Consider the following 13,331-nt stretch of genomic DNA (forward strand, 5'->3'; position numbering starts at 1 on the left):
CTACCTTGGGTGTTTGCAAAATTCATTCTTCGACTCTGCAAACAAGAACCCTGGCATCACTAGGTGTTTAGCCAGAGTGATGGGTAACCAGACAGTCTGTCTGATACTGGCTTCAGAGACAATTCAGGGATGTCGGTAGAGGCAGGTCGGTGAGGTCAGACCAGAAAGCAGAAACCTAGAAGGGGCCTCCTGTAGGAAGGAGCAAGGCCAGGCAGGGTGTGAGTCTCCCACAGTTCACAAACGGGTTGGTAAATGTTTGCACAGAGAGGCAATGAGGAGTTAGGGAGGGAAAAGTTGGCTACCTTTTTGCCATTCAATGAACCAAATCTGATTGGTCTTATCCTATGATTCTATTTAAATCCTCTTGAACCAACTGAAATGTTTCAATTCTACCTCCTAAATTAATTTCTATTCAGATACCACTTATATCAACCAAAACAAGCAAAAAACAACAAAAAACTCATCCAGTGTTGTATACAACATATTCTTATCCATTCCACACATTTTATTGAATAAATAAAAACTTTATTTGTATATTTACCTATAAACAAAGTCCTTAGTTTAGTCACTTAAGAAAATACAACATCATGTAACCAAAATGCTTAAAGGATTTGGTTAACTGAGTGTAGACTATTTTTACCAATAACATGAAAATCTGACCTGTCATAAGTGGTTTTGCAGTAGCCATATCTGAGATATTTCTGGATTTCCATGAAGTTTGACTCTCCAAATTATGAGCTCTGTCTAATACAACACACAGATAAGATATGAAGGGGAAAATGGCTGGCAACCCCACATTAGGACTTCATAAGAAATTCCACTGGTGTTAACTCACTTTCAAAATACTACTGAGTATTTTTCTTTTTCAAAATCAAGTATGATAAGTAAATAACAACTGTACCTCAAGGACTTTTATAAATAGCAAGGCTTTACTTCCATATCTTTAAGCAAATGACATTTGCATTTCCCTGAGAGCATGTCTGTGTTTCTGAAGCCACTGATTGCAGAATGTGATGAAAGCTAGGAAAAGAACATTTATCTGTTGATGTTTGGGTGAGGTTAGCTCCCTGCCCATTTCATATTAACTTTGGCTACTGTGGTCCCTTAACCTCCCCAACAGGTTCACCCCACCAGAGCCTTGGGGCCTCACTCTCTCTAGGTCCAGGAAGATGGGAGACCCAGCAAAGCAGCTGGGAGGCCCCACAAGGGTCTGACTGCCAGTTCTGCTCTAACTTGTGCCTCATGCCTAAGAAGTAGGGTCCCTCCTGGAACCCACTTGCCTGGAATCCTTATTCCTTATTCTCCCCTTACCCTTCTTGAGGATGGAGTCATGCTTACAATTCCAGGGCCCCTGACATTTTCTAGACCTGTCCTTAAACCTGTCCTCCTTCTCCTCCTCCTCCTCCCTCCTCCTCTCCCTCTGGGGCAGAGGTGCTCTGAGCACCCACAAGGCCTGCCTCAAGATCCAGTCTGCTGTGCCAGGACATCCCACATGCCCAGCCTCTGTCCTAGAGCCCTTTGTCTTTGGTTAACTGGACACCAATCAGTCTCATCCCCCTACTGGTGCTATGGGTTATGACAATTAATTTCCTGCAAACTAGAGTTTTGATTCTTTATCTGTGAATGGAAATAAATTTTTAAGAGCTTCCAACTCTGGCTAGTCCTAGAAGCTTAAATCCTATTATATACTTATAAAGTTTTCCCCAGACTACCTGAACATTTTTTCCCTAAAAGCTACAGACTGGCAGCTTCAAGTACAGAGCTCTAGATCTTAATTGAAGTATCTGTCTGCTAATGAATGCCATTATTGAGAATCCCTATTTCTTTAGGGCCAGGAACCCAAGATTTTACCACAATTCTCCTACATATCCAGTGTTACAAAAATCACCTTGAATCTTTCCCATTTAGGTATTCTTAACTTGCCTGAAACTTGGATCCTGTGTGCAGAACCAGGTTTACAACACAGGGATCCTAAATGCTCACTTTCCCAGTGCTGGGAGGCTCTGCTGATGGGCCTGCAATCTGCTAACTGCTCTCATCCAAGGACCACCAGCAAGGGAACTGTTCCTGAGCGGAGCCTCTCTGTGTGTGCCAATGGTGGTGCTACTGACTTTCCTCTTTGGAGATGCTTCCCTGAGATCATCTTTGGAATTGACTGATTTCTCCTCTGTTTATAAATGGTTTCTGAAGGTGATCTCAAAAAGAGACAAACAGGTAGGTAATGGCCATGTCACTGACCTAAGAGCACAGTTTCCCAAGGTCATCACTTGGAAGGGCAATAAAGACATGGATTTCAGCTCATAACTTCATATGCATCTCATTTTTCTCCAACTTGATGACAGGAAAAATTATAATATTGACAAGTGGCCTATTTACCTATTTACTGAGTGTTTCTAGGGTGGGAATTTGTCTTAGTCATAGGTGCCCCCAAGGCTTGACAGACACAAAGAACCCCTTGAATGTTTTCTGAATTGAACTACATTAAATTGTTTCAATTGAGGGCTTCATTAAGGTTTTTAGTGCTCAGAGTAAGTGATGCATGTGTTCTAAATTTCCACAAGCATGTTTGTATTTTCCCATCTTACCTTTCCTAGAAGGGAGCTGAACTGTCACACCTGCCCCTAAGACACAGAGCTTTTCACAGGCCAACATGTATTTCTACTTATCCTCAATGACATAAGCATAAGTAGAAATCTCACTTGTAACTTTCCATGTCTTTTTACTTCAATCTTCTTTGAAATTAACCATCTTATAACCAAAACTTTTCTATGAAAATTAAATCCATTATCAACTCTTCTACATCTAACTACCCAAAATGCTGCAAAGTACAAGCACAGTATGTCACATCTACCATGAAATAAAACTGTATAAAGAGATTTAAGGTCATATGCTGCAAATCAAACACACAGGTAATGAAGTCACTATGTTGTTCCCATTGGGGTTGCTTTCTGAGTACAGCATATGCAACAGAATCTCTTAATCTCTTTTCCCACCTTGGGGATTAGAATGAATTTCCAGTGAGCTCATTTGAAAGCTCTATCTCCTGGAGTGAAGGGCAGACTCTGTTCTTTGAGTCCACATTGAGCCAAGCTAATCCAAAAACCAAATAGAAGGGTTTAAATCTAAGGCTCCAAGAGGTGGGGGTCTCAGGAACATGGGACCAAGTCACTGTCTAGAAAGTATAAAGTATTCTGTCAAAAAGACTCAGTCTTTCCTGTGGTGGCCAGCAGTATATGGATGTTCATATTTTTTAAATGGTATTCTCAGTCACTGGAAAACCTTTTTGATGTTGAAATACAACTCTTGGGCTTCAAGAGGCCTGGCCTGTGCTGTAGGTCTGGCAATGACAGTCCTAGTGCAAAATGAGCCTCTTCTAATCATAAAAAATAGAAGCTTTTGAAGGGGATGGACAGAAGTCTTTTATCTCTTCCACAGCAAACAGGTGCTCCCAGACCCATCTCCCAGAGCCGTCAGATGGAAGAAACTACAAGACACTCTTGACAAGGAGCCCAAGGTTCCAACACCAAGGGTTTCATGTGATTATTTATAAAGAATAAATATTCTCTGAGGGAGTCCTTTAGCAAGCTTGTCAGAACAAAAAATGAGCCGGTTTCATTTGTTTTCCTGCTCTGAGACAGATACCATGACAGAAAAAGGCCCTGACTTTGAAATGGAAAGACCTGTGTTTAGACTCCTGGCTTAGTCACTTGCAGTCTGAGTGACCTGCAGTAAAATCACTTAGCCTCTCTGAGACTGTTTCCTCACCTACAAAACAGGAGTGAGAATATCCAGTCACCAGGTCAGTAGGATGGTTAAAGTAATTGATACACAATGCCTGGCACAGAACCTGGCATGGGACAGATGTGTCCTGAATGTTAAATATTACTCTTCTTCCCTCCTGAGGTAGGTCACTGCAAACATCTCTGGCTTCTCTCAAGTGTCCCAAAGCTTTGCTTTCCAAGGAGCCCCCACGGGGAGCCACGGGGAGCCCCTGGTGTGCAGCTTGTAACTCCAGCCCAGCCTGCTGTCTGCAGTGGGATGGACGTGGGTGACAGGGGAGCGGGCGGGCAGTCCAGCTCCCCGCAAGTCTCCAGGCAGCTCCCCTGGCGCCCTCGCGCAGTCAGACGGACACTGCTCCGGGCACGATCCTCCGGATGTGGGTGTACGACTTCCTGATGGTGACACTGCCGTGGTGCGACACCCCCCGGGGCAGGACGCACTCCTCAGTCAGCTTCTGGGCCTCAGGATCCCAGCACAGCACGGTGGCGATGACCTCGTTCTTCTCGTCCCGCCCGCCAGTGATGTAGAGGCGGTTATTGCAAGGCGCGATGCCGCAGCTGGCCCTCTCGTGGCTGAGCTGGGTCACCAGGCACCAGCTGTCCTCCAGAGGGCTGTAGGCATACAGCGCTCGCATGGCCCCTCCTGAAGAGGAAGGGACACACGCAGGCATTTCACCGTTTTCCTGGCTTTCTTCCCCTTTAAACCGCTAAAATCCTACTGGTTCGGTCGGTCGCATCTACCAGCTTGCCAGTGCAAAGAGGAGATTCGTGGTTCTCCCAGCAGGGGGAATGGAAAGACAAGGGGCTTCATATTGCTGCCAAAACATACCCTCAGCCTGCTCCCTGGAAGAAACACCACCTGGGGCATCGGGGAACTTGGCTCCTCATCCCAGCTCTGCCACTTGTTGATCCGTAACCATGAGCACCAGGACTGTCGTGGTTACAAGCTATCTGAGGGGTCGTGGGCACAAAGCACCTGGCAGAAGGCCTGGTACACAGAAGTCATTAGTACCTGGCGGTGACCAGAGGCGGTCCCATCTCTCTGTAGACTGAGTGTGACCTGGACACCAGCCCAAGTTACCATCTGGAGATAAGACCTCTGAAGCAAAGTCACGAGGCTGACCATAAATAGACACGAGACCTGAAGCATGGGAGAGAAGGGCTTCTTCCTAATCCATTCCTGTATTTTGCCTCTGGGAAGCCTTCTCTGATTAGCTCTTATTTGCTGAAGTTACTTGACATTTCCTTAAGCAGTGGTTCTCAATCCTGGCTGCACATTAAAATCCCCCGCACATTAAAAACACCTCGCACTGTTGGCCAGCATCCTTTCCTTCTGATACCAAGGGTCTCAGGTGAAGCCCCACTGATTTTGTAAACAAGCTCCCTAGGTGATTCTAATGAGTCATCAGGACTGAGATCCATCCTCCTTAACAATTACATGCGGACTGTGGTCTGGATAACCAGGCTTTCCTTCCAGCTAAATGCAACTTTTCAGAGGCCCCAAAGCAAATGGGGAGAGTAAAATTACTGTGAGCAGAAAATAAGAAATAATGATAGCTGCCATTTATTGGGCACTAACCATACTGTGCACATTTCAAATTCTGCTCATTTGCTAATGCCTAAAACCCAATTTGTTCCTGTAGCAATTTCTGGCTCCTCCCCTGGGCCCGTGTGTCCATCTGGTTGTCTCCTAAATATGGGCTGTTTCCATCTCCTAGGCTGCAATGTGAAGTCCACCAAGGCCTGGACCAATCACACCTCCTTTTCCTTTCCAACCCCACCCACATCACTCAGGAATTCAGGGCTCCCAGGAGGGCCTTGTCTGATGTACCTGTGTGGCTACATAGGTAGGGGATTCTGATCAGAAAGAAGCCATTTGCTCACTTACCAACAACATAGATGCGGTCCCGGAAACTCACTGCATTGATGCATTTAGCCTCCACTGGCATGGCCGACTTTAAATTCCACTTATTGGTTGAGGGGTCATAACACTGAGTCTTGTCTGTGGCCAGTTTCCCATTGGGCCCTCCCCCAATCACATAGAGCTTCTTCTTATGGCTGGTGGCTGCGAAGGAACTGACGTGGAGAAGGAGGGGCGCAGCCTGCAGAGGCACAGGACGCCAGGAGAAGCTGTCAGTCACACTGCCCAGATTGCTGCAGTGGCGCACAGGACACAGGCCAGGAGCCGGGGGACATGAGCCTGGCAGCCTTTGCCTGCAGTCATAAGGTGGCCTGTGGGCTTGACTCCCCTTGAGACAAAGAGAGGATCAAGGCACACATTTCCCACCCTCCCTCCAGGCTCTTGGCAGGTTAGAACAGGCTGAGTGTTGGATGTCTCCAGCCTGTTTCTCTGAGAGAGTCCAGCTCTCAGGGGAGGAGGAGTATAGACAGGAGTAAGTGTTTATACAGATGAAACCTGCCCATGTTGGAAGAAAAGACTTTCTGAAACATGCCTATTCTATTTATTCATGTGTTCTTTCATTCAAAAAATATTTACTGCATGCCTACTATGTGCCAACCATTGTCCTTGGTGCTTATGTCTACAAAGAAGAGCTGGTATAAAGATCTCAGGAGGCCATGGGTAAGCAGACTTTCCCACTCTGGGGCAACATGCAGATTTTGGGATTAAGACAGATGTATGCATCTGCCCTACGAATGCCAGGACACTAAAAGGGACTTCCAAGAGTCTTACCCACTGACATAACCCACTTGAGTCATGAAGCAACTCCATGATGGGACTTGACGAATGGAGAAGATCTTGGGTGCCCCCATAAATGTTAATGGCTCCCTAAATGTGCTTTTCAGGTTGAAGGCTCTTGGCTGAATGCCATGGCGACCTGGTTACCTTGCCTTGTGCCTATGATGACCATGTTTTGTACTCCCCACAGTGTAACATGCTCTGACATATGATTTGATGAGGAGAAATAAAATTTGAAATTAGATATAACCTGGAAATACAGGAAGTAAGATCCCTTTACTATTATTATTACTATTATTATTATTATTATTATAATTAAGGACACAACATCAGATCTACCTTCTTAACACATTTTTAAGTGTAAAATACAGCACTGTTATCTATAGGCTCAAGGTTGTATGGCAGATCTCCAGAGTTTATTCATCTTGCAAAACTTTATGCTCATTGATCAGCACTGCTTTACCCTCTTCCTTAGTATGATCTACCCCTTGAATTGCTAAGTCTTGCATGCAGGCATGTAAATGGTTCCATTATTAATCGACAAATAAATAAGATCTGAATTCTAAACAATACCAAATGACTCTGGGTTCAACAGTGTGGTAAAAGGATCCCTGTGTGTGCAGTGCAGAGAAGAGAAGGGCGCATGGCGACTGAGCACACAGGAACCCTGGGCCCAGACATGCAGACCAAGGTTAGGGTCCCCGCCTCCACCTCTGCATCTGGGCTTCTGGACAGGACAGGACAGATGCCCACACAGAGCTTCCCTGCCGCCTGGAAGGAGGTTATTTCTGCGGACTGATTAGCAATGCTGAAGCAATGGCTCCTATTAGGAGAGAAAGTCAGAGCCACCAAAAATGTTCTCAGTGGGAACAGAGAGAGCAGAAAGCCACATACCTACATTGGCATAAACCTTTTTTAAAAGCTTTGAAGTAATAATACAGAGTTACTCAGAGAGAAAACCTCCTATACCTCTGACCAGCAGTTGTGGAAGGGGTCGTAGGTCTCTACGTTGTTGATCCTCTGCAAGCCATCGAACCCTCCAATCACATAGACCTTGCCACCCAACACCACCATTTTATGTCTCCAGCGGCCTATGTTCAAATACTCAATTTGTATCCATTTGTTGATTGATGAATTATATTTCCAAACATCGTGCTGTGTTTCTTTGCCACCTGGAAGAGATACAAAGCATTTAAGAATCCACCAGATGTGTCAGAAACACAGCTTCTCCCGTAACTTCCCCCAGGTCCGTAAGTGCTAAATCCCCAGGCGGGCCACCCCTACAGAAAAGAAATTGTGCGGGTATGTGTGGCCTGGTTGGGGAAACAGAGCCAACAGGGGCACAATAGGACATAGTTTCAGGCTGGGATGAGCCATTCAGCAGGCTGTGTCATGCATCACAGAAGAGGTGCCTGCACGAGGTGGAGCCAGAGAAGGCTCCAGGAAGTGGCACCCAAGTCCACATGGGCAGGTGGGGGCCAGCAGGAGCCTGGACTCGGAGTCTGTGCATCTGAAGGGCAGGAAGTAAGGCAGGATGGGTAAGGTGGGACTGCTGAGGGTGGGATCGTGGGGCCTTGGCCAGTGGGCAAAGTAGAAAGCAGCTTCCATTCTGTGTTTGATTCTTTATTTAAACAAATACAAACTTGGAAAAATCACATAAAATTATTTCGGTTCATATCACTGATTAATACAAAAATATAAGAGAGGGGGTTGTCCTATTTTAAAATAATTTTTATTATAAGAAAATGAGATGCTCACAATAGGTCATTTAAGAGTGAGCTGGCAAATATTCTTTTCAAGACAACTCTCTTAATAAAGAGAAAATACATAATTCAGTTAGGGAGACATGCTGACACAAAAGAGGACTGACTTTTTCAGTGACTGTAATAAAATATTTTAATGGCCTAATGTCTCCAGTTCCCCATGAGCACAGAGTACCATCCACTACAAAGAAAAAGATGTTGTTTTCAGCCTTAGAAATGTACATGGGTGGGGCAATGCATATCACTGGTTACACTCGTTGGTATCCTGGGTCAGTGTTTCTCTTGGATGGAATCCAGAAGTGGAATTCCTAGGTCAAGGGCGGGGATACCTCGAATTTTGTAAGCGCTGCCAAGGAGCCTTCTGAAGCTGTCCCGGTTGCCCTTTCCCCAGGCCCCACCCACAGCAGATATTAGGAAGGCTTTTTTGGTTTGTTTTGTTTTACAGCCTGATAGAGATAGCTAGATTTTTCCTGACCACTTAAGGAGACTGAACTTCTTCCTCTTCTGTGAATTTTTTGTTTATATAGTTTAACATCATTCGTTGAGCTATGTACCTTTTCGAGGTCTCTATTCAAAACACTGATATTGATCTCATTTAGGTAGTGTCAAAAATTATAAAATACTATACACTTTCAAAGAAATGTATGTAAACTTCATAAAAAGAAAAAAGAACTCGATGATTTTTACTTCAGGATGTAAAAGACCCGATTAGCTGGGCAGGCAGAGCACGTGCACAGATGAGAAGACATGTTATTGAAAAGATGTCAACCCTCCCCAAGTTAATCTATAAATTCAGTTCCTTCAGGGGTTTTCAGGGAACTTAAAGAAATCATTCTAGATTTCATTTGGAAGAGTAAATTGGGAAAAATTTATAAGAAACTTTTGAAAAAGAAGAATGAATAAGGGAGCTTTCTGTAGAAAATATCAAAATACATTAATAAACTATGATAATAAAAATGTGGTACTAGCATAAGATGAGACAAAACTGATCAATTAAAAACAAGACTACAGAAACAGATATAGAGATCATTAGTGTTAGAAGAGTTGGCTATTTAGAGAAAAATTAAGTGAAAAAATTTAGAGAAAAATTAAGATTCCTCTTTCACATTACATGTAAAATTCAAATGTAAAAGCTATCAAAGTAACTGGAGGTTATGTAGAAGATGTTAATAATCTTGGGTAGGGAGGGGCTTTCTAAACATGATGTGAAACCTAGAATCATATAGGAAAGAAAGTTACTATATAATATATAAATCAAAGTTAACAGATAACTACAGTCTGAGAAAGTATATGCAATACAAACAGCAAAAGATATATAATAAGAACTCCAAAAAAATTAATAAGAAAATGACAACCAACTAGAAAAACAAAGAGTAGGAACAGATAACTTTTTTAATAAATACACTTACCTAATAAATATATGAAAATATGCACAATCTCACTGGTCATTCAAGAGGGCAAATTTAAACATCCTAGTCTATTAAAAATGTTATTGATAATAAAAAGTGTTAGCAAGGATGTAGAAAATGGACACTGTCACTTATCACTGGTTGAACCATAAACTGGTACATTTTGGAGCACAATTTAGGAATATCTTCTAAATTCTATCTTACAGTCACTTTCAGGAATCTCTCCAAATAGCAACACGAGTTCATAAATTAATGTGTATGAACATGCCTATTGCAGTATTTTTCAGTGGGAAAATCAAAGCTAAAAAATATTGTGTCTCATTCATTCAGTAGACTTTCCTGCAGTTGGTGAAAAGAATGATATTGAGCTCTCACCATGTACTTTGGTGGCACCATGCTGTACATTTATTATATCACTTAATACTTGTGAGAAAGTCATTATATCAACATGTAATGGTGTCCAAAATAGTGTTAATTGACATACAAGTTTCTGTGGATTTAATTGTGTATAACAAGCATGCTTTCATGTATTACCTGTATCATTTTTTAAAAGGCAACAGAAATTTAAGAAAGCGGAAGGATGTGTTGTTAAATAACATGTGTAGTGTATGTGGCAAAGATCGACTGTGATTACTAAACCTGTCTTTTCCTCCTGGGCACACAGCTAAGCTATGATCCTCAGCTCACTTGCACGGAGTTGAGCTCACACGTGGGGGTGCAGGGAGGGCATGTGGCTAGTTCTTTGCCCATAGAATGTGAGCAGAACTGCGGCCGCATGTCCAGGCTGAGGCTGTTATGACCAGGTGTGTCTTCTCAACTCTTTTTGCTCTTCTCTCTTCCTGAAATGCATCAGACTTGAAGGCTGCATGTGGAAAATGGCAGCATCATAGAATGGAAGGAGGCTAGGTCCTTGCATGACTGAGTAGAGCAGGTCTGCTCCTCCCAACTCCCGCAGGTTATTACAGTAACTCTATGAGATTTAGGGTTTGTTACAACAGCTAGCAGTACTTACTCTAAAACAATATAAACCTATTTTTGTAAAAAATTAAAACACACAGGATTGTAATGGCACAGAGAAACTGTTGTATTTTACTTCACACTCTTGGTATTGTTTGACTCTTCTACAACAATTACAAAGTTTTTTTCTACAAGACAAAAGAAAGCTATAACCTAAGCTATGGTTTTAATACATCCAAAGAAGAATTGCCATGCCTTGATTCTGGAGGAAGCCAGCTCTGGGAAGAAGTTCAGATCAGAGAAAGTCTCCAAGAAAAGGAAAAGATGCTGTTTCCTCCCTTGGACCCCCAGGAAGAGCTGGGTGGCTTTCGATGTCATGGGGAGAGGATAGGACTCAGAGAACCTGGGTTGGAATCCTGCCTGTCATTTACCAGTGTGTGACCTTAGGTACATTCCACAACCTTTCTGAGTTTTCTCCGTTTGTAACCTGGTGATTAAAATAATCTACCTCATAGAGTGATATGAGAGGCAAATGATTAAATGCTACCAAAGTGTAAATTCATCTACAATGCTATAAAGATGTTACAAAATGACTACGTCACTTAATAAATAATTATTTCTTGAGAATGTAGTATGTGGCCAGGGACAGTGCTAGGTACTGGAAGTACAGTGCTGACTCTCATGGAATGTAAGGATTAATGGGAAATGGGCTCTGAGTGATTGTAAGTAATTAAGCAAACAACTCAGAAGTAAGCAATGAAAAGGTGCTGGCTGCTACCAGAGCACCTAAATGTATGACCTCATACATTTGTGAGGAAGGGTCTGGTTTGGGAGAAAGAGTTGTTTCATTGTTATATTCCCATTGTTATTCTTTCTGTTGTTCATTACTGTATTCCCAAGGCCGAGCTCTGTGTCTGATGCCTGTAGCAGACATGTAATAAACTCTAGTATCAGTTTCCTTTTGCCTTTTCCATGAAGGACTGGACCTGTCTGCCTGCAACCCCAGATCCTAGGACAATACTGCCCCAGGTTTGCGATCATTAAGTAATAGTGCAGTTTCCAAGATCAAAGCACCTGAGCTCCCAGTTTCTAGAACCTGAGCAGCCTCAGCTAGATGACTGCCACTCACAGTACTACTTCTAGGGTGATTATCTGGCTCTCACTCTGGAAAATGCATTGTGCCACTGGGTCTTGCTTTGGGATCACGTGGCTCCTGCTTACCTGAGATGTAGACTTCATTTTTTAATGTCACACATGCAAATTCCACCCACTTCTTATTCTCACTCTCCAGTTCATGCTCCGTCATTGGGAGCTTGGCCACCTCCAGGCGGCTGCGCCTCAGGGGGTCCAGGCAGGTTACCTCCGCCACAAACCGTTCATCCTTCGTGCAGCCGCCAATGATCATGAACACCTCAGACTGGAACTCGTGCATCCTGGGCTTGGTGCGCTCTGAAATGATCTGGAAAACCAATGGGAGTTCACAAAGGCAGAATGACACGGTGGTTCAGAGCTCAGGCTGTGGAACCACACAGAGCAGTCTAGTCCCTAACTCTGTCACTTCATGACCATGTGATTTCACCTCCCTGAGCCTCATTTCATCATCTGTATGATATAGATGTGTCGCATCTCTGACATAAAATGCAATGGTGTATTTTTTTCCCTACACATATGTATAACAGTACAATATTACACACAGCAGTAATAGCAGTATAACTTCTTCTGGGTACCTGGACCCTATTCCAATGTGTGTAAGTATGTGGGAAGGGGTCTTTCCACACATACTTACACCAAGCAATTTTCAAACACCAGCAGGGTGTTGGAGCACTCAATTCAACTCTGATGCTATCTGCCCGGATACAGCACCAGATTCCCAGGTTAAGGGCTTCATCCTACAGGACTGCCCTCCACTCCCACTCCAGATGCTGGTTGCAGGCCCCAGGCAGTTCCCTGTGCTTCTGACCTACCTGCTACAGATGGAGGTTCCCACAACCTGCCCCTTAGGTTCAATTAATTTGCTAGAGTGGCTCACAGAACTCAGGAAAACACTTAGGTTTACCAGTTTCATAAAGGATGCCAGTTAACATCCAGGTGAAGAGACACACAGGGCAAGGTCCGGAATAAAGGAGCGTCTGTCCTCGTGTAGCTGGGGGCCTGGCTTGGGAGCACATGCAGGCATTCTGGTTCCCCAAGCACAGAAGCTCTCTCCTACCAAGAAGCAGGATCCAACTAAGCAGAGCAGGCAGAGCAGGGAGAGGGCAGAGCTCTTCTCATGGGTTTCATGAGGGCTTCACTGCATAGTCATAACTGACTAAATAATTGGCCATTGGCTGATCCCACCTCCAGCCCTGATCCTTGGGTGGGGAGGGGTCCAAAAGTCTCTCATTAACATGACAAAACACCCATTTCACCTTTAAGACTCTGCAGTGTTTTTCAGGAACTGTGGATGAAGACCAAATATACCTGGGAAATACATATTTGGTCACAAGGATGACCAAATATGTATTTCTTATAACTCATTATATCATAGGACGTTAGCAGTAACTACCTCATAGATTTGTTGTAAGGATTAAATGAGATCATATACATAGTGTGTTTGACCCAGGACCTGGTGTAAATATTTGAATAACCAATACAGGTTATCTGTCATTTTTGCTGCTATCTTAAGAAGTCCAGATGTGTTTACCATCAAATATACTCCCTGCCTCTTGCCTCCTGCCCAGTATGA

At 43.6% G+C, this 13,331-nt stretch overlaps 1 protein-coding gene across 2 annotated transcripts in view; it reads right to left on the reverse strand.

Annotated features, from left to right (window-relative positions):
- Positions 1-503: 503 nt before the first annotated feature.
- Positions 504-13,331, reverse strand: part of KLHL6 (kelch like family member 6) — a 55,413-nt gene continuing 42,585 nt past the window's right edge. For both annotated transcript variants that reach the window (XM_036926761.2, XM_057500419.1), the window contains 4 exons: positions 11,828-12,065; positions 7,447-7,649; positions 5,668-5,881; positions 504-4,422 (listed from right to left, as the gene is read on the reverse strand). In XM_036926761.2, coding sequence (XP_036782656.2) covers positions 4,121-4,422; positions 5,668-5,881; positions 7,447-7,649; positions 11,828-12,065 — 957 coding nt within the window. In that variant the 3' untranslated portion in view covers positions 504-4,120. The remainder of the gene's footprint in view (positions 4,423-5,667; positions 5,882-7,446; positions 7,650-11,827; positions 12,066-13,331) is intronic.

The sequence above is a fragment of the Manis pentadactyla genome, chromosome 1 (assembly GCF_030020395.1).
Source record: "Manis pentadactyla isolate mManPen7 chromosome 1, mManPen7.hap1, whole genome shotgun sequence".
Classification (NCBI taxonomy): domain Eukaryota; kingdom Metazoa; phylum Chordata; class Mammalia; order Pholidota; family Manidae; genus Manis; species Manis pentadactyla.